Genomic DNA, 25,452 nt, shown 5'->3' on the forward strand with positions numbered 1-25,452 from the left:
TCAAGATTTCGACCGGCAGTGAAAAGCTTTGTCTCGTCCCGACTCTCGACACATTCATTATTACAGTACCCAGTGGAGATAGAATTTCAATGTTGCAAATGTCGGAACGTCTCAATGCTTTTTACAGTGGCAGATGACTGTGGATCTGGAACCGCTAGGGTTGCAAATGGTCAAACATTCCGGGAATTTTCCATGGGAAGTTCAACCTGGGAATTCAAGAAAGTTAGCTTATAACCATGAACCTTTTTTTGTGGGATACACAAGGCAATTCTAGGTCTTGTGGCATATTTTGGTTAAACTATTCCCAATTGAATTGCAACCCTCTGCATGCACAATGTATTCTTCCATCACATGTACAGTACACTCTTCCATCACATATACAGCTGATTCACAAGATATTGCACACTAATGAGATGCTATTGAGCCCACACTACTACACTGTCTGAGCCAAGGACTACATGCTTTCTAATAAGTTTTGACTAAAATACTGATTTGGGTGAATATATTTTATGATATACATGATTTTTTGATAACTAGTAAATAGTAGCCTACAGCAAAGTGTGTTTAAATCATTTCTAATGTTAACAATTTCTGCTAGTCAGTTTTTGCTACCATGTGGGTTTTAGCTTGCTCGAGCCTGCTAACTGAGTGTTAATTCACCTGTTTCCATGTTTAATATTAAAACATTTATCTTACAAAGGAGGAGTTTAATCTAACGCCTTAACTATTTATCTGTACATGGAATGGTATTTAGAAAAAGATAATTGTTTTATTTTGTATTTTTTTTTATCTTTACAGTGCCCTTGGCTTTTTCCTATCTGATGTGTGGAGACATTTCACTGCAGCTAATGTAGAAGGAAAAGCTGTGTACACTTGCAAATACTGTGCCAAATTATATGTGAAGAATGCAAAGAAAATGCAGAAATATCTGACCAGGTGCATAAAGTTCCCTCAGAGCTCACAACAAGCAACCTCTGACAGAAGTCCCTATACTTCTGTTAGAAGTAAAAAATGATGAATCTGTCATCTTATCGATAGCAACAGCTCATGGTCCTCCTGGAATCAGAAGGTTTTTTTTACTCAATGGAGGAACGTAGTCAGAGCAATGCTGATGAATGTCTTGCTCGAGCTGTGTATGCAACTGGTTCACCTCTGATGCTCACAGGCAATGTGTATTGGAAGAGATTTCTGAATGTACTTCACCCAGCATACACCCCTCCAACCAGAGTTCAAGTGAAGGTCAAGCAAATCATAGAGCAAGCAGACTGTATTGCAAACATCTCTGATGGGTGGTCGAATGTTCGTGGGCAAGGAATAATTAGCTTTATCATCTCCCCTCAACCAGTATTCTACAAGGGACAGGCACACCGGTCTCTACGTTGCAGATGAGCTGAAAGCAGTCATCAATGACCTTGGACCACAGAACGTATTTTCACGGGTGACAGACAGTGCTGTGAACATGAAGGCTGCTTGGTCTAAAGTGGAGGAGTCCTACCCTCACATCACATGGCTCATGCATTGAATCTGCTCCTCAAGGACATCATGGTACTGAAAACAATGGATACACTCTACAAGAGAGCCATGGGAATGGTTAGGTATGTGAAGGGTCAAATTATAGCAGCAATCTACCTCACCAACCAAAGTAAGAATAATAAGAGCACCACATTGAAGCTGCCCAGCAACACCCGTTGGGGTGGTGTTGTCATGTTTGGCAATCTTCTGGAGGGGAAGGAGTCTCCAATAAATGTCCATATCAATCTGTTGATATGGACAGCCCCATCAACAGGATCCTCCCGGATTATGTATTTTGGGAGAGAGTGGTAAGCGGCTTGAAACTCCTGAAATCTATAGCAGTAGCCATTAAATGGATTGAGGGAGACAATGCCATCACTCTGCTTGTAGACATAAGAGAAGAAATCCGTACTGCCCTGCTCACTTCACTGTTGCGCCAAGCAGAGGAAACTGCTGTTCTGAAATACACCAAAAAGCATGAAGACTTCTGCCTGAAGCCCATACACGCCGCAGCGTACATGTTGGACCCAAAGTTTGCTGGCAAGCGCATCCTGTCTGGTGCGCTTGCCAGCAACAAGGCCTATGGTGTCATCACTACTGTGTCTCGCCACCTTTGCCTGGATGAAGGCAAGGTTCTTGGCAGTCTGGAAAAGTACACTTCCAGGCAAAGGCTTTGGGATGGAGATGCAATATAAGTCGTGCCAACATATCTCATCAGCCACCTGGTGGAAGGGACTTTGTGGATCTGAGGCTCCTTCCCCTGTTGCCTCCATTATCCTCCAAATCCCACCAACATCAGCCGCCTCAGAGCGCAACTGGTCCTTGTTTGGGAACACACACACCATAGCACGCAACAGGCTGACCAATACAAGGGTTGAAAAATTGGTGGCCATTGGTGGCCATCCAGGCAAATTTGAGGCTTTTTGAGCCTGACAACGAGCCATCCTCAACAGGGTTGGAAAGTGACAGTGAAGATGAGACCTCAGTCTGATGTTCAAGAGGTGGACATTAAGGAGGTCATGGAAGACCGACAGAGAGGAAGGCGGTCCAGAAACTAAAGCGTTGGTTATCATTTTACAGATGTATGTTCAAAATGTTTTTGGGAGATGCGATGGATCATTCAATATTCCCTTTTGTTCAGTGAAATCATTCCATGTGAAGTCAACTCGTTCAATTCGTAACTAAGTGTTTTTATTTCTATTGGAAGGATTTAATCATTTGCAATAGTCTACTTATGATAAGGTAAAAGGTTTGTTGTTTGTTGTGATATGGTAAATATCTCCAAAGCAAGAAACATCGACATTTAAATGGTATTAATATTGATTCCCATATATTCCCACTGAAATTTTCCACCTCTGAATATTACCCAAAATGTGCCACCCTAGTAACAGCAGTATTGCGTTGCTAGGGTAATGATGCAAACCATGTCTGTTTTTCTGATTGTGGCTATGTGTATGTTGTCTAGTATGTCATGGGATATTCTTACTCCAAATCACCTGTTTTATAAGGCTGGCTATAGTGGGTTAGCCATTTGAATGAAGTGAGTATTATAGCCTATTTTGGGGGGAATAAGACAGGATCAGTCTTTGTATGGTGTTGCATGCTGATTGTTTCTCTCTTCCCTCCCCCCCAGTGATGGACACCAAGGCGGTGTTTACTGCCCTATACAGTGTGTGTGAGGAGAATGCTACTTTCTTCTCTGAGGGTTGTAAGGGGGCCCAGGGGGGCGCGGCACAGCGACTGGTGGACACCATGACCCTGATCCAGGAGCACGCCCGCAGCCTGGAACCTGTAATCTCCGGCTTTGCTGCTGTCTACCACCACTTTGACTTTGACCCACACATACCAGCCAACGGATACCGCTCTCTAGTCAAGGTAGAATGGCAGGGTTTGTTTGTCTGTATGTGTGACAACTCCCTAGTTAAGAGAGATTGAGGGAGTGTGTGTTTTTGAGCGTCCTTAGTGCATATATGTGTGTGTGCCTGACGGCCTCAAAATTGGGGAAAACTCAACACCAGCATCGTATGCCTCAAGTTCTTTTTTTTTTGCTACCAATTGATTGAGTGTCACGATATAACCTTTTCAGGATCCCTCTTTTATTGATGAGAAATCATGACCACTTCTCTGCCAGCTGCTTACCTCTTAGTAGTCTCAATTTCTGTCTCCACCTTTTTTTATGGTCTCTCACACTCCTTTTCTGTACCTGTTGTTTTTTGCTCTGACATTCTCTTTTTTTAATGTTATTTCTATCTCTCACACAAGCACTTTTCCTCCTCCCCCCTATTTCTTTCACTCCCTACTCTTTTTCCTCCCACCCCTCTCCTAGGTGGTGCGCTGCTGCATTCTCCACATCATCCACAAGGGGCGCTACATCTCCACCAACCGACGCAGCATCTTCTTTCGGACGGCCCACAACGCAGGGGAGATGGAGGCCTACTGCTCGGCCCTATGTCAGCTGAGAGCCCTGCTCTACCTGGCCCAGCGACTACTGCACGACAACAGCCACGGGAACCTCTTCTTCCACGAGGAGAGCGGCCTCAGCCAGAGCTTTGTCCGGGAGTACTCCTCCATGCACAAGGGCTGCTTCTACGGACGCTGCCTCGGATTCCAGGTAGGGGGGAGATTTGGAGGGAGGAATACTTTTGGAATGACTGAGGCACTTTTGGTTAGCCTCAGGGAAAAATATTTTGTCATGATTTGTGTTCATGTCTCTCTCCTCTTCAAGTTCACTCCAGCCATCCGTCCCTGTCTGCAGACCATAGCTATCGGCCTGGTGGCCTTCGGAGAGAACTACAGGCGCCACCAGTCAGGCATTGGTCAGTGGCTCCAGCAAACCTCCCTATTGATGGAAACAAAAGCCACTCAATCATTAATAAATTCTCATTTACATCCTAAACCATTCTACTGACATGGCAACTCAGTCGACGTGAAGAGATTGTGAGGGTGAATATCAATGCTAGATACAATACATCATTAACCTGTAGTGACACCCCATCCCATGAACGGGACTGTTGTCATCATCTGACACTAATTAGCGTAACGCAACAGACATAAATATTCCTAGAAAATATTCCTATTCATGAAAATCACAAGTGAAATATATTGGAACACAGCTTAGCCTTTTGTTAATCACCCTGTCATCTCAGATTTTCAAAATATGCTTTACAGCCAACGCTAGACAAGCATTTGTGTAAGTTTATCATAGCCTAGCATAGCATTATGCCTTGCTAGCAGCAGGCAACCTTGTCACGGAAATCAGAAAAGCAATCAAATTAAAGCGTTTACCTTTGATGAACTTCGGATGTTTTCACTCACGAGACTCCCAGGTAGACAGCCAAAGTTCATTTTTTCCCAAAATATTATTTTTGTAGGCGAAATAGCTCCGTTTGTTCTTCACGTTTGGCTGAGAAATCGCCCAGAAATTGAGGTCACCACAACGCCGAAAAATATTCCAAATTAGCTCCATAATATCGACAGAAACATGGCAAACGTTGTTTAGAATCCATCCACAAGGTGTTTTTCTAATATCTATTCGATAATATATCCGTCGGGACAATTCGTTTTTCACTAGGACCGATTGGAGTAATGGCTACCTCTGTATTTTACGCAAGAATCTCTCTTGGAGCCACAATGTGACCACTTACGCAATGTGGCCGCCTATGGCTATTCTTCAACAGAAATGCATAAAACTACGTCACAATGCTGTAGACACCTTGGGGAATACGTAGAAAGCGTAAGCTCATTGATGGTACATTCACAGCTGAATGGGGAGTCATTGGAACGCAGAGCTTTCAAAACCTGGGGCACTTCCGGATTGGATTTTTCTCAGGCTTTCGCCTGCAACATCAGTTCTGTTATACTCACAGACACTATCTTTACAGTTTGGAAACGTTAGTGCTTTCTATCCAAAGCTGTCAATTATATGCATATTCTAGCATCTTTTCCTGACAAAATATCTCGTTTAAAACGGGAACTTTTTTTTCCAAAAATTAAAATACTAACACCAAGAGGTTAACCGCTAAGGTATGTGGGATGCTAGCGTGGCCTGGCCAGAAGCCGGTGAAATTGCAGAGCGCCAAATTCAAAAACAGAAATACTCATAATAAAAATTCATAAAACATACAAATGTGTTACATCGGTTTAAAGATTAACTTCTTGTTAATTCAGCCTTGTGTCAAATTTCAAAAAGGCTTTACGGCGAAAGCATACAATGCGATTATCTGAGGGCAGCGCCCAGCACACAAGCATACAAGCATTTTCCAGCCAGGTAGAGGTGTCAAAAGTCAGAAATGGCGATTTAAAATGAGCCCCTTAATGTTGTGTATTGATATTCTAGTTTTGTCCCTTTAGGGCACCTGTAACTCTCCTTGGCTTACCTACATTGAAATGCTTGGAATGGTCTTCCTGTGAAACGCATTAAACAATGCTCTCGTTAATTTCGACTCCCGTCTCATGTCCTGTCCTTTTATTAGTTGTGTAAGTAATAGTGTGCTATACAACTAAACTGGAGACGAGGAAGAAACATTCTCACGTTTGTGCTCATCTTCTGCAGAAAGTCTGAGTTTAAAAAAATAAATTTCCGCTGTAGAAAGACTCAAACAAAACGTGGAGCTAACCAGTTGAGTGATGCTAGCTAGCCTTTGATGTCACGGCCTCGAGGGGTAAAGAATTTCGCTGCGGGAGAAAGTGAAGTCGGCGTGAGTTTAAAAAAAAGAAAAGGGTCTGGGAGTACGGGACCGTCTGAAAAGTGTGAGAAAGAAAAATAAACCAAAAATGTCTGCATTGATTGGAAATGTAGGAACATTTGTTGAATCTGTGGAACAATGGAGTTCTTACCAATAACGTATTGAGTACTTTGTGCTGGCAAATGGAATTAAAGCAGAGGTGGTTGTGCCAACATTTTTGACTTATGGGAGGAAAAAGATTCAATCTACTGCGCAGCCTAGTAATGCCTGAAAAACCTGGTGATAAATCATATGATGAAATTGTGGCTACCTTTTTTAAAAGGACATTATACCAAACCACTGATAATTGCAGAGATTCCGGTTTCATAAGAGAAATCAAGAGGAGAGGGAATCAATCTCAGTTTGTGGCTGTTTGAAACAGTAATCTGAAAACTGTGAATTTGGGCGAGCAATGAGTGACCCTATACGTGATAGGTTAGTGTGTGGCATGCGCAGCGAGGCAATTCACAAACACCTTTTGACTGAGAGTAACTTCTATTGCTCTCTGTAATGTTGAGTACGTCAATGGAAATGGCAAATAAAGACGCACAACAGCTAAGTACATCGACCAAAGTGCATAAGGTGTCTACGTGGTTAAAAAACAAGGCAGGAGGTGGGAAGCCAGGTCACCAAGCAGAGGAGTGTTGGTGCAAACACTTAGACTGCAGAAGTTGTGGATAAAAGGGTCACATCGAACGTGCATGTAAAAACCAAAAGACACAATCAAACAAAAGTTTTGAACAAAGGAAAAGCCACTTCAGGAAGTACAAAAATAAAGTGCATAAAATGGAGCACAGAGGATGAACAAAGTGTCTGAAGGGGAGGAATCTTTGCATGTTATGTTAATTTCAGACAATGGATACGGGTACTGGGTGACACCGCTACTGGATGGAAACGCAGTTCGGATGCAAGTGGACATTGGAGCAGCCATATCTTTGCTGTCTGAGGCTGTATACAAGGAGAAACTACATCACCTTACACTACAGCCCACAAAGATGACTCTGAAAACATACAGTGAGAGGAAGCGTGATTGTTACAGTGGAGCTCAACAAACAGAAGGCAAAGCTACCACTTTACATTGTGAAAGGCAACCATCCAGCATTGCTAGGACGCACATGGCTGGAAAAGATCAAACTAAACTCGCAGGAAATTCACATGGTTGCAAAAGACACCAACCTACAAGGGATAGTGAGGAAACACGCAGATGTGTTCAAAGGAGACCATGGCAGAATAAAGGACATAACAGTTAAACTGACTGAAGCCAAAATGCTTCAAAGCTAGACCTGTCCCATACGCCATAAAACCAAAAGTTGAAATTGAGCTAAACAGACGAGTCGAGAGTGGAGTATTGGATCCAGTGAATGTTAGTGAATGGGCTACACCCGTTGTTCCAGTCATAAAAAAAGATGGATCACTCTGAAAAATATCCACTACCCCTCATTGACGACCACTTCTGGTTTAGCTAGAGGACAAAAATTCTGTAAGATAGGCCTGACATAAGTCTATCTACAGATGCATGTGGACCAAGAATCACAAGAACTGTTGACCATAGTGACTCACAAAGGACTGTACAGGTACCGGAGGCTTCCATTTGGAATCGCCTCAGCTCCGGCCTTGTTTCAGAGAGCTATGGACCAGATACTGAGAGGGCTCACTGGGGTCCAATGTTACCTCGATCTACTCATCACCGGCAAAGATGAGCAGGAGCACCTGAGAAACCTGAACGCTACACTACAGAGATTGGAGGAGTACGGTCTGAGGTTCTGGAAGGACAAATGCAAGTTTTTCCGGTCCTCTGAGTACCTGGGCCACGCCATCGAAGGTGAAGGCCGTTGTGGAAGCTCCATCCCCACAGAACGTGAGTCAGCTGTGATCATTCTTAGGACTACTGACATACTACACAATCTTTGTGCCAAACCTAGCTAACATGTTAAAGCCACTGCATGTACTTTTGAACACAACCAAACAGTGGAAGTGGACAGACAGATGTGAGGAGGCTTTCAAGAAAGTGAAAAAAGCCTTAGCTTAGTCAGAGGCCCTAACCCACTTCAACCCCAACTTGCCATTACAGTTGGCATGTGATGCATCGCCTTATGGCGTTGGTGCGGTTGTCTCACACATCATGCCATCAGGTGAAGAAAGGCCAATTGCTTTCGCATCACGAACCTTAAGTAAAGCCGAGAACAATTATGCACAGATAGTGTGAAGCACTCGTCATTGTGTTTGGAGTTAAGACATTTCATCAGTTTCTGTTTGGCCGTTGATTCACACTGCTGACGGACCATAGACCCCTCACCTCCATCTTTGGTCCCCACACCACCGGCATTCCATCGCTTGCATGCAGCGATGGTCGTTATTGTTATCTGCTCACCAGTATGATATCAAGTACAGAAGGTTTGAGCAGCACTGCAATGCAGACGGCCTCAAGGCTTCCCTTACCTGTCGCACACACTGAGCACTCCCAGGCTGAAATCTTCGACTTCAAGGAAGTGAAGAATGTCCCAGTTACTTCTGTCCAAGTGAAAAAGGTCACCAACACTGATCCAGTGATGTCTGAGGTCGTGAACATTGTCACTCGTGGAAAAGGAGACATGTTGGACAGCCTACAACCTTACCTAGTGAGGAGAAACGAACTCACAGTTCAGTTTGGATGCTTGCTATGGGGTTTTCGAGTCATCATACCGCCGCCACTGAGAAGGCAGGTGCTTGAAGAACTCCATTCAGGGCACTGTGGCGTGGTGCGAATGAAGGAGATTGCACGCAGCTACTTTTGGTGGCCAGGTCTGGAAGCGGCTATCGAAGACGAGGTCAAGTCATGTTCCTTATCTTTTGACATGCCTCAGCTAGCGCCACTACACCTATGGGACTTCCCAGAGGAGCCTTGGCAGCGAGTCCACAGACTATGCAGGCCCACTGGAGGATCGTATGTTCTTAGTCGTAGTTGACGCACACAGCAAATGGCCTGAGGTCACAGTGATGAAGAGCACCTCAGCGGAGAGAACCATCGAAGAGCTACGGTCAATCTTCAGTCGCTTCGGCTTGCCAACGCAACTCGTTAGTGATAATGGCCCCCAACTGGTGTCTGAAGAGTTCCGGTCATTCATGGAAGCAAATGGAATTCAGGACATCAAGTTAGCGCCGTATTACCCTGCAACGAACGGCCTCGCTGAAAGGTTTGTCCAAACGATGAAGCAAGCTTTAAATCATCACCAGGGAACAGCTCCCTCAATAGGCGTCTAAATACCTCCTGTTAACTTACAGAAACACTCCCCATGCTACAACCAAAGTGGCCCCCGCGTCAGCCATGATGAAAAGACTGCTTCACACGCGACTCGACCTCCAAAGACGAGACCGGTTGTACAGACACAACCGCAAGCACAGGTGGAGAGACAGAGCAAAGCAAAACACAGAAGCTTCATAGCTGGAGAGCGAGTTCTTGCTCGGAACTACTGCAAAGGTCCAAAGTGGATACCAGCCACAGTGGTTGCACAAACAGGGCCTGTGTCCTATACAGTTCACACACCGGAGAACATCATATGGAGAAGACAAGCGGATCAACTGTTGCAAGGAACCAACCTCAGATGACTCCTGTCAAATGACAAACCAAGATCAGCTACTGGAGACCTACCATGACTATGAGCTATCACCTGAACATCCACTGCAGCAACCTACGAATGTGGAAAGTGCTCCAGACTCACCTGAACCAGCCAGAGTGCCTACTCTCTGGGTACTGTTGCACCCCAGTCTGGGCATACACCATCAACACTCAGACTCAGAGATAATGTGACTGTAGACTCACTTGTATGTCGTTGTTACCCTGCAAGAGAAAGACAACCACCTGACAGGTTGACTATTTAGTTCAGACTAACCACCGACATTGGGGCAGAATACACCCCAGGGTTAAGTCTGGGGACTGAGGCAGTCTACCCTCTATCCCTAGTTTAGAAAAGGTTATTCTGAAAAGTTCATTTATTTACATTAAGAGAATTTATATTAAAAAGAAAACAATAGGCAAAACAGTGACTATTTACTTTTTCCTTATGAGTGATCAAAGGTAAAAGGGGGAGAAATATGTTGTGTATTGATATTCTAGTTTTGTCCCTTTAGGGCACCTGTAACCCCCCCAATGCTTACCTACGTTGGAATGTTCTTCCTGTGAAACCCATTAAACAATGTCCACGCTAATTTCTACTCCCGTGTCATGCCCTGTCCTTATGTTAGGTATAAGTAATAGAGTGTGCTATACAACACTTACCTTTGATCTTCATATGGTTGCACTCACAAGACTCCCAGTTACACAGTAAATAAATAAAGTCCCTCTTTATGTCCCAAAAACTCAGTTTTGTTGGTGCGTTTTGTTCAGTAATCCAATGGCTCCAAGGCGGTCACAGCAGGCAGACGAATACATACTAAAAGTACCGGTAAAGTGTGTCGAAACATATCAAACGATGATTATAACTAATCCTCAGGTTGTTTGTCTTTATAATCAATAATATTTCAACCGGACAATACCGTTTTCAATAGAAAGGAAAAATAACAAACGGAGCGTGCCGAATCAGGTCTGCAAAGTTCCTCTGACCAAAAGGGCTGTTTACTCGTCGTTTTTCAAAATAAAAGCCTGAAACCATGTCTAAAGACTGCAGTTCCTATGGCTTCCACTAGATGTCAATATGATTCCTAACCCAGTGGATTCTCTATAGGCATTAAAGTTGGAAAAACAGCCACATGAAAATAATTCCACTTCCTGAATGGATTTTTCTCAGGTTTTCACCTGCCATATCAGTTCTGTTATAGTCAGACATTATTTTAACAGTTTTTAAAACTTTAGTGTTTTCTATCCAAATCTACAAAATACATGCATATCCTAGCTTCTGGGCCTGAGGAACAGGCAGTTTACTTTGGGCACGCTTTTCATCCGGAGGTGAAAATACTGCCCCCTACCCAAGAGGTTAAAGGGAGACTTACATTGCCCATTAACCCACACACACATTTGAAATTCTTTCTTAATCCCCAAATGACATTACAGTCTAGAAGGATTCCAACATTTCATAGGTCATGGATATATGGACAGTTATTAGTACAGAAACACCTTTTCCATACAGCACACACAAGTAAGCATTTCACTGTTAGTCTACACCTGTTGTTTTATGAAGGATGTGACAGCACACACAAACGATATGATCGAACACTGTCTTGTGCTCTATGCTGCATCCCAGTGGAGGAAGGAGGTATTGCACCGTACGGTGAGTATCTGTCCCCCTGACCACTGCTATAGTCTGTCTGGGACATAGAGCCAGCCTTTGACATGGTCACTCTATCCCCATGGTCACCTATTAACCAAGTCTTGGTGATTAATTAGATTTAGGGGAATCTGTTTTAGTGCTGTGGCAGAACAAATAGCCATACAGTTCAGCTCTCCTGGACAACAAGTGACCATTGTTCCGTCCCATCCAGACACTCCTAGCATGTTCTGCCTCCCCCTCCCTGTGTTTCTGTCTCAGTGAGGTGGTGATTTGATGTTAGCTACTCACTCCCTCTCTTCTTCCCTGTCTCTTTTCTTTCATCTTTATCCATACCTATACATTTTTCCCTCTCTGCCACTTCCACTACCTTGACCCACTTTTTTTTACCTGCAACTGTCTTTATCACCCTCTCCTTCTTGCCTCCCTCCTACAACCATCTCTCCACTATCTTCTCACCCCCTTCCCTCTTTCTCCAGGTGTAGCAGCCAGCTCCTTCTTTACCTCAGGGAAGTACGCCATCGACCCGGAGCTAAGGGGGGCGGAGTTTGAACGCATCACTCAGAACCTGGACGTCCACTTCTGGAAGGCCTTCTGGAACATCACAGAGACTGAGATTCTATCTGTGAGTCACTGACCACTCTGGATGGACCTTGGAATGGGTGGCTGGTAGAATACTCTTCCTTTGCGCTGGGATGTACAGCTCAGTGGTAGATTACTCTTCCCTTGCCCTGGGATGTACAGCTCAGTGGTAGAATACTCTTCCCTTGCCCTGGGATGTACAGCTCAGTGGTAGAATACTCTTCCCTTGCCCTGGGATGTACAGCTCAGTGGTAGAATACTCTTCCCTTGCCCTGGGATGTACAGCTCAGTGGTAGAATACTCTTCCCTTGCCCTGGGATGTACAGCTCAGTGGTAGATTACTCTTCCCTTGCGCTGGGATGTACAGCTCAGTGGTAGATTACTCTTCCCTTGCATGTGTTTGTCTCAGCGTTTGTCCTGTTGGCCATCTTGACTCTCTTTCATGCCTCTCATAGTTATGTAGTTACAGAGTTTGTAATACTGTCACTGTGTTTAGATTTTACTGGATGCTTCCCTGCCATGAGGAGATGCTCTCAACTTTGTCTTTTGTAAAGTTTATTGACCTACAAATGACCGGAAGTTCAAAACAAAAGAATGAAATGATGTGGTAAATTATGAATGTTTATCTGATTTGCCCTCCGCCTTCACTCTTTCTTTCTTGTCCCTCCTCCTGAAGGAAAAGACTGAAACATTGCGGCGTATTTGTGACGGATGACAAATGAATCTTCTTCCTCCTTGCCTTCCACTCGTCCCCAGAGTCTAGCCAGTATGACGTCCACCCAGGTGAAGGTGAACCGTGCCCTCTCAGTGCCCCCTGTACCCTTTGACCTCCCGCTGGTGGCCGATCCGCACCTCACTGTCACCATAGAGGCCCCGTCGGCCCACACCGGCCCTGGCCCCGTGCAGATGAGGCTGATCTCCTACGAGCTGAGGGAGGGGCAGGTAACTAAAGCCTTGTTCATATTGCCATTTTGAAGTGACTCATCCTTTTTTTTTTTTTATATATATATCTGATTCAAATCGTACTTTTCCTGCCGTCTGAACAGCCAAAAAGTACATGGGATCGGATATTTCAAACCACCTTTATATGTGATGAAAAAGGAGGGCAAAGGCAGTTTTCATATAATACATTTAAATGCCTTTATTTTTATGGCGCTTTCAATGGAAACAAAGTAAGTAAGTAATAGTAAGCAATACTATACACATAAAAAATTAAAATACTGTAGATATGTTATCAAAATGCAAATTAAGGCTAGAAGCATAATCGAAAAAAGTTTTGCAAAGTAAACAAGTTTGTATTGGACAAATGCAGGTAGGTCCCGCTTGGTTCTTTGGTTCCTAGTGAATACAACCCTGGTCTTATACTGGTTATATTCAAGTCTCAGCTGATTCTACATCGAAGTTCACTGTTAACCTTTCAAATCTGACATGCAGAACCTTTTAACTGGTAGATCAAAATGTGCTGCTGTCGCTGTACTACCTTTAATAGCAGCAGTCTGACAGTGTGTATTTCTCATATTAATTGGCTTCAAGCTGTTGAGAAGCCTCTTCCTGCGTGAAATGCTCGAACATCAAGGGATTCTGTTAGTTTGTGTTTCCTTTGTCTGAGAGCAGCTGTTGTAAACAACAGTGTCTTCTCTGCTCATCCGTGGCTCTTAATCCCTTTAAATCCTACACACACACTCACATTTATTTATTTGGGGAGGTATTGAACAGCAGAGCTGAGCATCTGTAGTCTGGTATTAAACCAGACATATCAGCCAACACTTTCAACTCACTCATTGATCCTGCTCAGTCAAAGAGCTGTTGTTTTATGTGGAGGACACAGGCGAAAGCCTCTCTGCTGTTCCCTGCGTATGTTAATGAATGGGAATGAGGATGGTGTGTTTCTGGTGGAGCTGGAAGGACAGTCAGGAGCAGAGAAGAAACCGCACAGCTAATCCTGACTGAAGGGATTGTTCAACAGAGCTGTAAAGCAAACGGACAAAACAATATCTGTAGCAATTGAAGTGAAAACAGAATTTTTCTACCTTTTTGATTATGATCGTGATTGTCTGTCTGTCTCTGTAGGACAGTGAGGCGTTGCTGTCACTGTCTCGTTCTGAGGGGGGTCCGATCTCCCTGTCTCTGGGAATGAAGACCAAGCAGAGCCCCCCTTCTCGCTGGCTCCTGGTTCACTACCACGGAGGAGGCTTTGTGGCCCAGACCTCCAAGTCTCACGAGGTAACAACACATTCTGTTCTCTCTCGTTCGTTCGTTGGTAAGGAATTGACATCACGTTTCACCTTTAACCTAACTAGTGTCTCTATGGTGGGAGCCCATGGTGTGGCCTGGTTCTCTCCACAGCCTGTGTTCAAGACATCAATGTCTTTTTTTAATATATTATAGTTAACTGGAATCAAACCATTCTAATGAACAGTTTGGGAGTTGGGTTGTTAGAGGGGTACTTGGTGGTCTTGAGGATATGATTGTGTTTTCACTCCATGGCTTCCCTGTAGTGAGCCGTTCCTGCTAAAGACCATTTAATTCATCCTGTAGGGTTGATGGACACACACAGACTTTATTTGTATCACTCTATTTTCTAGTAATTGGTGCAGGCCAGCCCCCCCCCTTACCCCCTCTTCCACTCCTGTCTCTTTCCTCCTTCCTCATTCTCTCCTCTCTCTCCTTCTCCCCCTGTCCTCTTGAAGTGGTCAGCTCAGAGCTCAGCCTCTGACAGATGAGACAGGGGGCTGTATTATATAACCAGCAGGCTACTTTTAACCACTGAGAAGCGTCACCATGAAACCAGAGTGGACTGGCAGTCCCTTGATCTCCAATAGCCTAGCAACCAGAGGCTATAGGAAGTGATCTGAGGAGGAACAAGCCTGTCATGTTGAATTAGCCTGGAATTCTGCATGAAGTTATTATGGCTTTATATTACATAGACATCTTCCATTAGGGCCTATCTGTGTGTGATCTCTAGACTCTCTCCTCTAACCCTGTCCTCTACGCGTTCCTCCTTTCTGATCATTATTCTCTTTGTTCTCTACTCTCCTTTGTCCTAATGACCTCTTCTGTCATTTTTGTAATCACTTTGGCTCTTTGCTTTCTTTTCTCTCTCCTCCCTCCTGCACTGTACCCACTCTTGTTCTTCCTTCTTTCCCCTGGCTAGTGGGGGGATGGATAGAGCCTGTGAGGGCAGGAGTCTGTGGTGTCTCCATTTTTCACTTTTTCACTTTTTTTTTTTAGGCTGGGTTTCTGTACAGCACTTTGAGATAGCAGCTGATGTACGAAGGGCTATATAAATACATTTGCTTTGATTAGTGTGAGGGCAGAAGTCTGTGGTGTCCCTCTCAGTACCCCATTGATCCAGACCCCCAATAATGGATGGGCCACAACTTAATCACTCAAGTGTGTGTGTCAGAGGTGCTAGCCCAGAAGCAGATTACACCCTGTAACCCCGGCAGTAGGGGATGATCTGCAAGGTTATGGACTTTCCATACACACCTCTCATCAGGACAGTTTAGACCCAGCCTGTTGTTCTGTGGGCATTCATCTCTCTATGGGGGCCGCTGGCAAACCTTGTGATTGTCAGATCTGGCCAGCGGTGCTGACGGGTGTCAAAACACATGTACTGACAATGGCGATCGTTCAAATTGACACGCAGGCGCACACACACCACACCACACACGTCAGCGGTGCCAGACTGGGATCCATTATGACAGCGTGGCTTTGAGTGCAGGACAGATTCCCAGGGATGGTGTTGAGGTGGTGTCTGGCAGTGTGATGTGGTCACATCCAGTCATGGGCCACTGAGGTGAGGCTCTCTGTGTATTGTTTAGAGAGGCAGAGCTGTCACTACTGACACTGTCCCTGATGCTTAGAGAGAAGAGGAGAGGTGTTCGAAGGACAGGAGAGAAAGTTCTGTAGAGGGCAGACTAATATTGTCAGATGAGATTTATTGTCAGATGTACGCTCTCTGACTAGGCTAAGTACTTGATGACCGTACAAGGTTATAATAATAAAAGCAAATATTCTAAGGATGTTTGATCTGAGAAGTATGTTTCTAAGAATGATAATCACTTAGCTACCATGACATCAAATTGCATAACAACAACAGGTTAACACCACCCCTGTGTAGTGAGAGCAAGGTTGTCATGTAGCATTTGTGAGCACAGTGCACATACCTTGTATTTTCATAACAGAATTACCAAGCCACCACTGGAGTTCTGCAGTGTACGTTTGAGGTTTGGTTGGTAGTTCACCATTACAGAACCTGCAAGGTGGGAATCTGATACCAGGACCTCTTCTCCTATCCTTAACACCACCTCCTGTAAAGCTAGCTAGGGGGCACTAAGAAGCATTCAGAACTGCAAACAGCACTCTGCCTGCCCTCGTAGGGGGTTAACTCACTCCTTTCACCCCCTTTCTTCTCTAGCCGTACCTGAAGAGCTGGTCTCAGGACCTGGGTGTGCCCATCCTGTCTGTGGACTACTCTCTGGCCCCTGAAGCCCCCTTCCCCAGGGCCCTGGAGGACTGCTTTTACGCCTACTGCTGGGCCATCAAGAACCACCACCTGCTGGGTGGGACTACACACCACTACCACTTTATCTTAGAATAAAGGATCTTTAATATCCCTGGGGAAAGGGGCTGCTGGGTAGGACTACACACCACTACCACTTTATCTTAGAATAAAGGATCTTTAATATCCCTGGGGAAGGGGGCTGCTGGGTAGGACTACACACCACTACCACTTTATCTTAGAATAAAGGATCTTTAATATCCCTGGGGAAAGGGGCTGCTGGGTAGGACTACACACCACTACCACTTTATCTTAGAATAAAGGATCTTTAATATCCCTGGGGAAAGGGGCTGCTGGGTAGGACTACACACCACTACCACTTTATCTTAGAATAAAGGATCTTTAATATCCCTGGGGAAGGGGGCTGCTGGGTAGGACTACACACCACTACCACTTTATCTTAGAATAAAGGATCTTTAATATCCCTGGGGAAAGGGGCTGCTGGGTAGGACTACACACCACTACCACTTTATCTTAGAATAAAGGATCTTTAATATCCCTGGGGAAGGGGGCTGCTGGGTAGGACTACACACCACTACCACTTTATCTTAGAATAAATTATCTTAAATATCCCAGAGTGGAAAATGTCTTTGACAACATTTTGATGCTGTGTATATGTAAATAGACATGCCTGTTTTTTCAGGTGGGCTTTATTCGCAATGATCTCAATATTTACCACGGCTACTTCCTGGTACTTAATAGATTATTATGACAGAAAGCTAAAGACTGGTTAGCTTGGAACTCACTCAACTGAATGTCATAGTCTCAACTTATGTCTCAAATATAAAACATTGTGGGACAAGATTAAACATTGCCCCATATAAACACGGGCACAGAGAGTGGGACTTGGAAGTCTTATATAGACTCTCACTTTTAGTCAGCTTTTCTCCTTTCTCTCCCTCTTTCTGTTTCTCTCTTGCCTCAATCTAGTGACTGACTCTCCTCTCTCTCAGGTTGGACCGGGGAGAATGTCTGTCTGGCGGGTGACAGTGCCGGTGGTAACCTGTGTATTACAACATCGATGCGCGCTGCATCTCATGGTGTGCGAATGCCTGATGGCATCGTAGCTGCCTACCCTGCCATCCTGCTCACTGCCTACGCCTCGCCCTCCCGCCTGCTCACCCTCTTCGACCCCCTACTGCCCCTCAGTGTGCTCTCCAGGTGTCTCAGCGCCTACGCAGGTACGACTGTGTGAGAGGGAGCAGAGATGGTTTACTGCCCCTGAGTGTAGTGCGTGGTGTTTGTGCATGCCGATCAATGCTGGTGAGTGATGGGTACCACATTTCCCCCCCTCCCCCTCCCTCTCTCTCCCAGGTGAGGAGCCTCAGGCAGAGAAGCAGGTGGAGAAGGTGAGCACTCTGAGCATGGTGAGGAGAGACACGGCCCTGCTGCTCAGAGACTTCAAACAGGGAGCTTCCAACTGGATCCACTCCCTACTGGACCCCAACAGAGCCGCTGCCACGGCATCAACAGGTAGGTACACCAGTGTGTGTGTTGGAGGGGGTCTGGAGTGTGTTGTGGTGAGGGTATGTGTGTGTCTATGTACTTGTGTTCACGCATCTTTGTGTCTGACTGAGGTGAAATAATATTTTCCTATTACCGGAAGGGCCATGTATGTATGATTTGTATTAAAATTGATATCCATAGTTAACATCTTAACCCATCAATCACCCACGGCTACCACCCTGTTATGTCACACCCTCATCCATACATATCAATTCATTGCTTAGTCTCAGGCCACAGAAGGCTCTCCCCACTAATTGTGTTGAAACCCTGCAGTAAGCAGACTATTCCAGGCGTCACCATGTTAACTGACACACAGCAGCTGTGGGCCAGACTAATGACTTTGTCATTGGGGTGTGTACATTATTAAAGGCCATGATGGGGAGTTCATTATTAATAGAAGAGCTCAGTGAGTACAGCTTTGAGAACAGACAAGCCTCTTACAGCTGTGTTGTGACGGGGAGATCGTAATGACACCATTATTGCTTAAAGCTAGAATCCGCAGTTGAAACGATAACAAAGCGGGCACCCCGCCTCTGTTTTGGTCAAAAGCTGAGGGATGGGCCTGGAGCAATGTAACCACTCAAATTCAAACTGTAGACTGCTATGGATGGAAGGAACCCATGTGATAAATGTAGTTTTAACCATGTTTTAAAGCTTTACAGTGTTAGTTTACATTTATATTGTTTACATGTATAACATTGGGGTAAAATAAGATTGTGGGGTTCTGATGGGGTGTGACAGTTTAACTAAGCTCACAAGGCATTTTTAAGTGTTATTCTTCAATCACTGGTGTATATCAATCATTTATTAGTCCAAAAATGAATCCATCTCCCGATAACTCACTCCCGCCTCTTCTCACTGTCCTCCAATCATGTCTTCATTGATGTTTCCCTGTTCCATAATGGCCTCAGTCTTTCTCTCACTCTGCTTCTGTCTTATTTTGGTTTGTCAATGACCTTTCTCTTCTCTCTCCAGACACGTCTTCGTCAGTGAGGAAGAGTGTGTCTGAGGCATCCAACAGCTCACCCCACTCGGACCCCCCCGAGCCCCCTGAGCATCCCTCGGACTTCTCCCTTAGGAGAGAGTCTCTGAAGAGCCTCGCAGGCCACGCCAACAATTCCATCGCCACCCTTGCTGCTGCCCCCACCACACCTGCCCACAATGCAATGGTGTTCCCCGAAACCACGGTATGATACTCCCTGAGTTTCCCTTTAAAGCAGATGTAGGATCGGATTACCCTCCCCAAATCCTGGGGGGGGGGGGGGGTTAAACTGACTTCAGATCAGTGTTGCAGATTCATCCTTACTTCTTTTACAACAACTTCAGACACACTTGTCACTGAAGTGTTGGTGTTTGTCTTAACTAAGCCTCTCTGAATAATTTATGCAAATAGATGGTGACCAAGCTGCTTGTCTTGTTCCCTTCTCCAGATTTGCGCAGGCAGGCAGACAGAACTGTGTGTCTGAGTATAACCTGTAGTGTGTCAGTATGGGGATCATCTCTGTGCTTCTATAAAGCCAGTCTGAATGAATGCCTCTGTCTACAGGGGGAATATGAAGAACTGTCACATGATGTCACAGTGAAACATGTCAATGTTTGTTCCTGTGATTTGAAATGTGAAAAAATATACTTGAGGCTTGTAGATTCTTAGAACAAGTGTCTGGTCCCAACGGAAAGACACATCAGTATCATCAGGTTTCCACAGTCCTGTTCTTAGACTAGTGTTAACTTGTGTATTGCCATGGTAATCTATTTTTCCTGTACCCCTCCAGCCTGACAACGTGAGCTTCTTCCTCTCCAAAGAGGTGGTGTCCATGTCGGATGCTCTGTCTTCTGTTGCCATAGCGCCCCCTGAGGGGGAGGAGGGCGTGGTGCTGGAGCACCCTCGGGAGTTCCCCCTGGGCTTCGAACCGCTGCGCTCTGAGCGGCTGGCTGAGATGAAGCTGGCCACCTCGCCTGTCGTCAGGAACCCCTACATGTCTCCTCTACTGGCCCCCGACAGCATGCTGAGAGGACTACCCCCCATACACCTAGTGGTGAGAGGGAGGGAAATGGAGTTGAGGACAAGCTTGTCCCAAACCTTTTTGGGTCTTTTCCACCAATTATTATTATTTTTTACTTGATCCTATAATATTTTCTTTGACACCGTTTATCTCTCCTTCTCCCCTAGGCCTGTGCATTAGACCCCATGCTGGATGACTCTGTGATGTTTGCCAAGCGCCTGAGGAGCGTAGATCAGCCAGTCACCCTGTGTGTGGTGGACGACCTTCCCCATGGCTTTCTCAGCCTATCACAGCTCTCCAGGGAGACTAGGGAAGCGGCTAACATTTGCGTCAACCGAATCAGGGACGTCTTTGACCAGAAGGACTCGCCCCAGGAGCCGCGCATGCACCGTAAGCTGGAAAGGACCAATCGCCGTGCTTCCTCTGTCGCCACGGGTGACCCAGAGAAACTCTTTGCAACACCCATTCAGGAGGAGGAGCTGCTAGTTGCCAGGGGAGGGGCTCTAGTTTCAGATGGGGAGGGGCTAGTTGGCGTGGCAGCAGAGAACAACAATAATGTTGTGGGATAAAGACATAATCAGGGGTTTGCTAGATGAAGAGTGCTGTTTGTTAAAGGATTTAAAAGAGGGGGGGGATTTGGGCAATATGAAGCCTGGGAGAGGAGAAGAGAATGGAGTGAAGGGAATACAGCAGCAGGAGAATATGCAGAAGGTGTTGGTAGCGTGCCCAGTTTTGGAGAGACAGAATGAAGCACCCATGGATAGAGAGGACAGCAAGTACTAAATGCAACTTCTTCAGCTTTCAAACTCTCAATTGCTGTTTAGCACCATGCACAGTGACATGTTGACCACACACACACTAAACCATTTTGCCTTTTGGGCTGCTGCATTGTGCTCGGTGTAGAACTGTGAGTTTGGAGCCTGGACATTGTAAAACAGCACAGAGCGTTGTGGTGAATGGTCGATCCATCTCCCTATAGAAGATTATTCCAGTCCCTAATCAGATAGTGGTAGACGTGCAATGAGCTCCTACATAGTGCCATCACAACTTAATGGCCACTTGTCTTTTAGGGAGCCACTCTAAATCAAGCTTAATAACTGTAGAACTCTGAGGTCTGTTAAACTAGTTGGTTGTGAATACTGCCGCTGTTCGGTCACTTACTCTGCTGATTGGCCCATCAATAGGACGCTGCAGTGCTAAAAACAACAAACATAGAAACTGGAAGGATTTCGTAGTACCTTGAAATTCCACAGAAATTGTTATCCATAATTGATCGTATTATGCCATAGTATTCCTTGTTTTTATTTATTGTGTGTGTACTCGTATTGTATTATTTTTAAAAATCCTGGATTATAGTTATCCCTGTTTGTTCAAGGCTTTTAAGAGCATATTGTGAGGTGGATGCTAAGTTAATTTCCTAGCTGTGTAGTGCCATACTCTATGGCTGCTCATTCCTAGTTGTTCAAAGTAGCCAAATGTTAACCGCTATCACTGTAGTGACTAGTGGTCAGTTAGCCGTTACCCACCCAACCAGTCACCTCATAGTGAGATGTGGCTGAGGGTTGATATTATGAGGCCAATATAATCTCTATATGCTGGTCTGTCTTTTATACTGATTTATTATAACTAGCCAATCATAAATAGCTAATGCAATATTATAGCTGCATTTTCATTGATCAGTGCAATCAACAGGATTCAGTGGAGCCATGATGATATTGTGTTGGATTTAAGTCACTGTTGTGGGAGCAAAGCATCAAGTCAGTCATTTTTGATTTGATCATTTTTATTAACGCCAAGTATTACGTCTTATAATTTTAAGTCTCTTGTGCTCAGCCTTTGTTGCCATCTAAAATAAATCACTTAGCTGTCTATAGACTGACTGCCTTTAGAAGCAGATGTTTTTTTAAAGACTGGAAATCCTTTCTCTATTTGCACAGTGAATAACTTCAATAAGAAAGCCTGAAGCAGACTGATGCACGGCCCATCTCTTCATACTATCTGTACATCACTGCACTGACTGCCAAAAATGCAGCCCTCTATCCCAGGATGCAGTGCATTACACTGCCACAGCCCTTGAGCCAGGAGACGTCCTGCTTGCTGAACCATTTCTGCATCTCTGTCCAAATCAGAGGATCCATTCTGCTCCAACAGCCTGTACCGAGTGAGCAGGAGAATCTAGAACAAGCATGATAGTGAGCTCATACTCACTGAACAGGTGACTTCTCTAGTTAGAGAATGTGTCTTTCTATGCACCTTTAGGACATTCTACAGTGGCTGACTGACAATCTGTGATTCTCTGTCCTGTTTGCTGCCAGTGCTTATTGCAGTGTTTTGAGGCAGGCTGATAGAAATTAAAAGAGCTGTTAAGTGATTCCCTTGAATACCTTCACGGTTATCTTGTTTTTAGAAGTATTGTGTTTAATGGTTGCTGGTTATGATCATTTCACACCTTTTCTTTGTAAGTTAAGTGTAAATGTTTGTTTCGTGTGTCGGTGTTTAGTGCCCACGTGCGTGTCAGGTAAGTGGATTCTGTATGCGTCTATCAATGACTCTAACATTGCACGTGTTTGTCAGTGCTTGTGTGGGTGGAACATCTACCATCTTTGAAACCATGATTGTGTGTTTTTAATTGCAGCAGTAAAGCAGCACGTGGGTGTATGGGGCCATGAGTTGCAACCCAAGCCCCTGAATCTCATGGGTGTTGTACAGTATACTATTGTTTAGCCAAGCAGGACTTCTGAGATCCCATTTAACATGATGCATTACAAGGTCCTTGATTAATAAAGTTCTCATTGTGTTCTAGCAACATGACTGATGATGAATTTTGAGATTTAGTAGCCTGGCGTCTCCATTGCCAGAGTAGATATCATAACCCTACACCCGACCAGCACCACTCCAGGCCCTATGGGATGCCCTGAATGAATAGACTACTAGCGCCCCCAATGAGCAAGGCTAGTACAGCCCTCTGATCTATCTATGGAACTGTAATGGTGGGTTAGAACCGCTTGGTGGTTTATGACCAAATCCTTTTTGGGTTGTGGCTTTAGTGTTTGTTTCTGGTCCTGGTCAGAAACCTTGCTCTTGTTTTCTTGGTGGGTCACAAATGATTTTATATGGGTCACAGTGCAACAACTTTGGGAACCACTGCAATAAGCTGCTCTTTTAATGGTTACCAATCCTTCACCTGATCTGAGAGGTGGGCAACGCACAGGAGAAATCCATGACATGGTGCTAGTCCATCAGTTGGTTTCGTGAGGTTACCGCCATCTTGTTTTCACCTTCCTAGTCCTATTGGTTGTCAGGAAAGGGAAGGAGCCATTTGAGAGCATTGGAACATGGTCTCCCTCTATATGTGTGCCACCACTGTTTCTATGCCTCTAGAGGATTGATGCATCATGTATTTGTGTGTGTGTTGCTGTGTTCAAAACAACTTGGATCTTGGAAAGTGTCAAATCATGACGTCAGTGATCTTCACGTCGCAAAGTCTGAGTTCTAGAACGAGGCCCACGATTCCGAGTTGGAGGAAGGTTGTTGGAGATCGCTTTTTTCCCCTCGAGTTCCCAGTTTTGAATGCTCGGAAGTCAGAGATTTTCCGAGTTCCTGGTTGTTTTGGGCAGTATGCACCTTTTTTGGGTCTTGAAATGCAAATTGGCTGAAGTAGTGTTGAGAAATTTAATGTGGCTTTGTGCGTTTTGATTGTACATTGTACTTCAACCATTTCCCTCATATAGGCTATTTACACTGGATTCAACATCTCTTAGCCCGGGATATCTTTAGCTCTAGGCTAACATAAAACATGCAGTGTGAAAAGCCTATTAGTCAACATATCTAAAAGCTGTTTAGGTCAAGTACCCGGTCAAATGTTACCCTACACACAGCCTGTCTTTGGTGAGCCATGTCTGTTTTTCGATCTAAAATTCGGTCTTGGTTGAAATGCTTTCGATCAACCCTGAGGCTAGTTATGCAAGGCTATTTTCCATTTACATTTGGTCATTTAGCAGACGGTATTCCACTTAGTTTGCCTAGAGCATTGTGGAATCTACACAATCTGGTCACTTGAGAATAATTTCCTTGAATAGAAATGACCCCGACTGCCTGCTTCGCAGAATGTGTTCTTTATAGGAAATGTTTTTCTTTATTTTTTTTGTCCCATTTAGACCAGGGGTTCTCTATGGGTTCTGTAGAGGTACTACCGGGTGTCCGCAGCCGGACACACATTTCACCAATTATACATTTTTCAACTCAGCTATTCCAATGTGCAATATGTTGATTGCAGGATATTACCTTTAAAGCAGTGGAGCCATGAGAACTGCAACATTTTCACTCCGATGCCAACAGGCGGGCCTCTTTAATGTTCTTTCCCCTGGCCCGAGACTTGGTTCGTTCACCAACAGGCGGGCCTCTTTAATGTTCTTTCCCCTGGCCCGAGACTTGGTTCGTTCAGCCATAAACTGCAGAAGTCATAACTCCTTGTAGACTATTTTTATCACACGAGTTATGATTATGAGGGGGATCCTGATGAATTTGCACACATAAAAGGGGTCCCCTCCCCAGACCCAAAACGTTTGCGAACCCCTGACTTGCACTTTATCACACAAGTGGTATTGTCTATGTTGGATTAAGGCAGAACCAAAGATTGCGTCTAGTTTTATATGAAACTTGCTGTCACTGTCATTGACGTTAGTAACAGACATTTTGGCCTGGGTTTGATGTCCTGGTGGCTGTATCATTGAGATCTACATAGTAGTTCCCTGTTTGCACTTTATGGAATAAGATGCTGTTGTTAATATAGAGCTATTGAAGATAACTATATTTTATTAAAACCTACACAAAGCCATAGACTGGAAGAAAATGTTTTGAAGTTTACTTGATTTTTATTTTACAACACCACAAGTGCAACCATGTGAATAAAAAAAGATGAATCTATATTACAAAAATAAAATGCATTTCCTGTATAGATATTTTTTACTTTGACTTGTTATTCCATTTATTTTGTTTTTGACTCCTGTAATGTCTCTTTACAGGATTGGTTGAATGTTTCACATATGGATTGAGTATTTGTCTCTTGTAACCCTTGTTTTCCCTCATTTTATTTGGAATAAATATATTCTCCTAAATGTGTTACATCTATTTATTTCAAAGCTGAAATACGGAATTGGGGCAACAGACATTTTGTGACCTATGGGTAAATCCATTACCTGTCAATCAAATCTTAAACAGGATTACAAGGCTGTTTCAACAAGCTTATTCTGTTTATCAATCTGACTTTGACACAGTCAGGTCTATAAAAATGTGTACATTGACCAAGTTTTTATAATTTT

At 44.5% G+C, this 25,452-nt stretch overlaps 1 protein-coding gene across 3 annotated transcripts in view; it reads left to right on the plus strand.

Annotated features, from left to right (window-relative positions):
- LOC115120676 (hormone-sensitive lipase-like) overlaps positions 1 to 25,248 on the plus strand; it is a 43,159-nt gene extending 17,911 nt beyond the window's left edge. For 2 of the 3 annotated variants that reach the window (XM_065027936.1, XM_065027937.1), the window contains 12 exons: positions 3,146 to 3,387; positions 3,839 to 4,123; positions 4,238 to 4,328; positions 11,956 to 12,101; positions 12,815 to 13,000; positions 14,129 to 14,281; positions 16,479 to 16,623; positions 17,576 to 17,803; positions 17,937 to 18,095; positions 19,104 to 19,315; positions 19,901 to 20,164; positions 20,299 to 25,248. In XM_065027936.1, the coding sequence (XP_064884008.1) occupies positions 3,146 to 3,387; positions 3,839 to 4,123; positions 4,238 to 4,328; positions 11,956 to 12,101; positions 12,815 to 13,000; positions 14,129 to 14,281; positions 16,479 to 16,623; positions 17,576 to 17,803; positions 17,937 to 18,095; positions 19,104 to 19,315; positions 19,901 to 20,164; positions 20,299 to 20,700 (2,513 nt within the window). In that variant the 3' untranslated portion in view covers positions 20,701 to 25,248. The remainder of the gene's footprint in view (positions 1 to 3,145; positions 3,388 to 3,838; positions 4,124 to 4,237; positions 4,329 to 11,955; positions 12,102 to 12,814; positions 13,001 to 14,128; positions 14,282 to 16,478; positions 16,624 to 17,575; positions 17,804 to 17,936; positions 18,096 to 19,103; positions 19,316 to 19,900; positions 20,165 to 20,298) is intronic. The other variant, XM_065027938.1, reaches the window with a different exon arrangement.
- Positions 25,249 to 25,452: the final 204 nt, after the last annotated feature.

This window comes from Oncorhynchus nerka, linkage group LG14 (assembly GCF_034236695.1).
Source record: "Oncorhynchus nerka isolate Pitt River linkage group LG14, Oner_Uvic_2.0, whole genome shotgun sequence".
Taxonomy (NCBI): Eukaryota; Metazoa; Chordata; class Actinopteri; order Salmoniformes; family Salmonidae; genus Oncorhynchus; species Oncorhynchus nerka.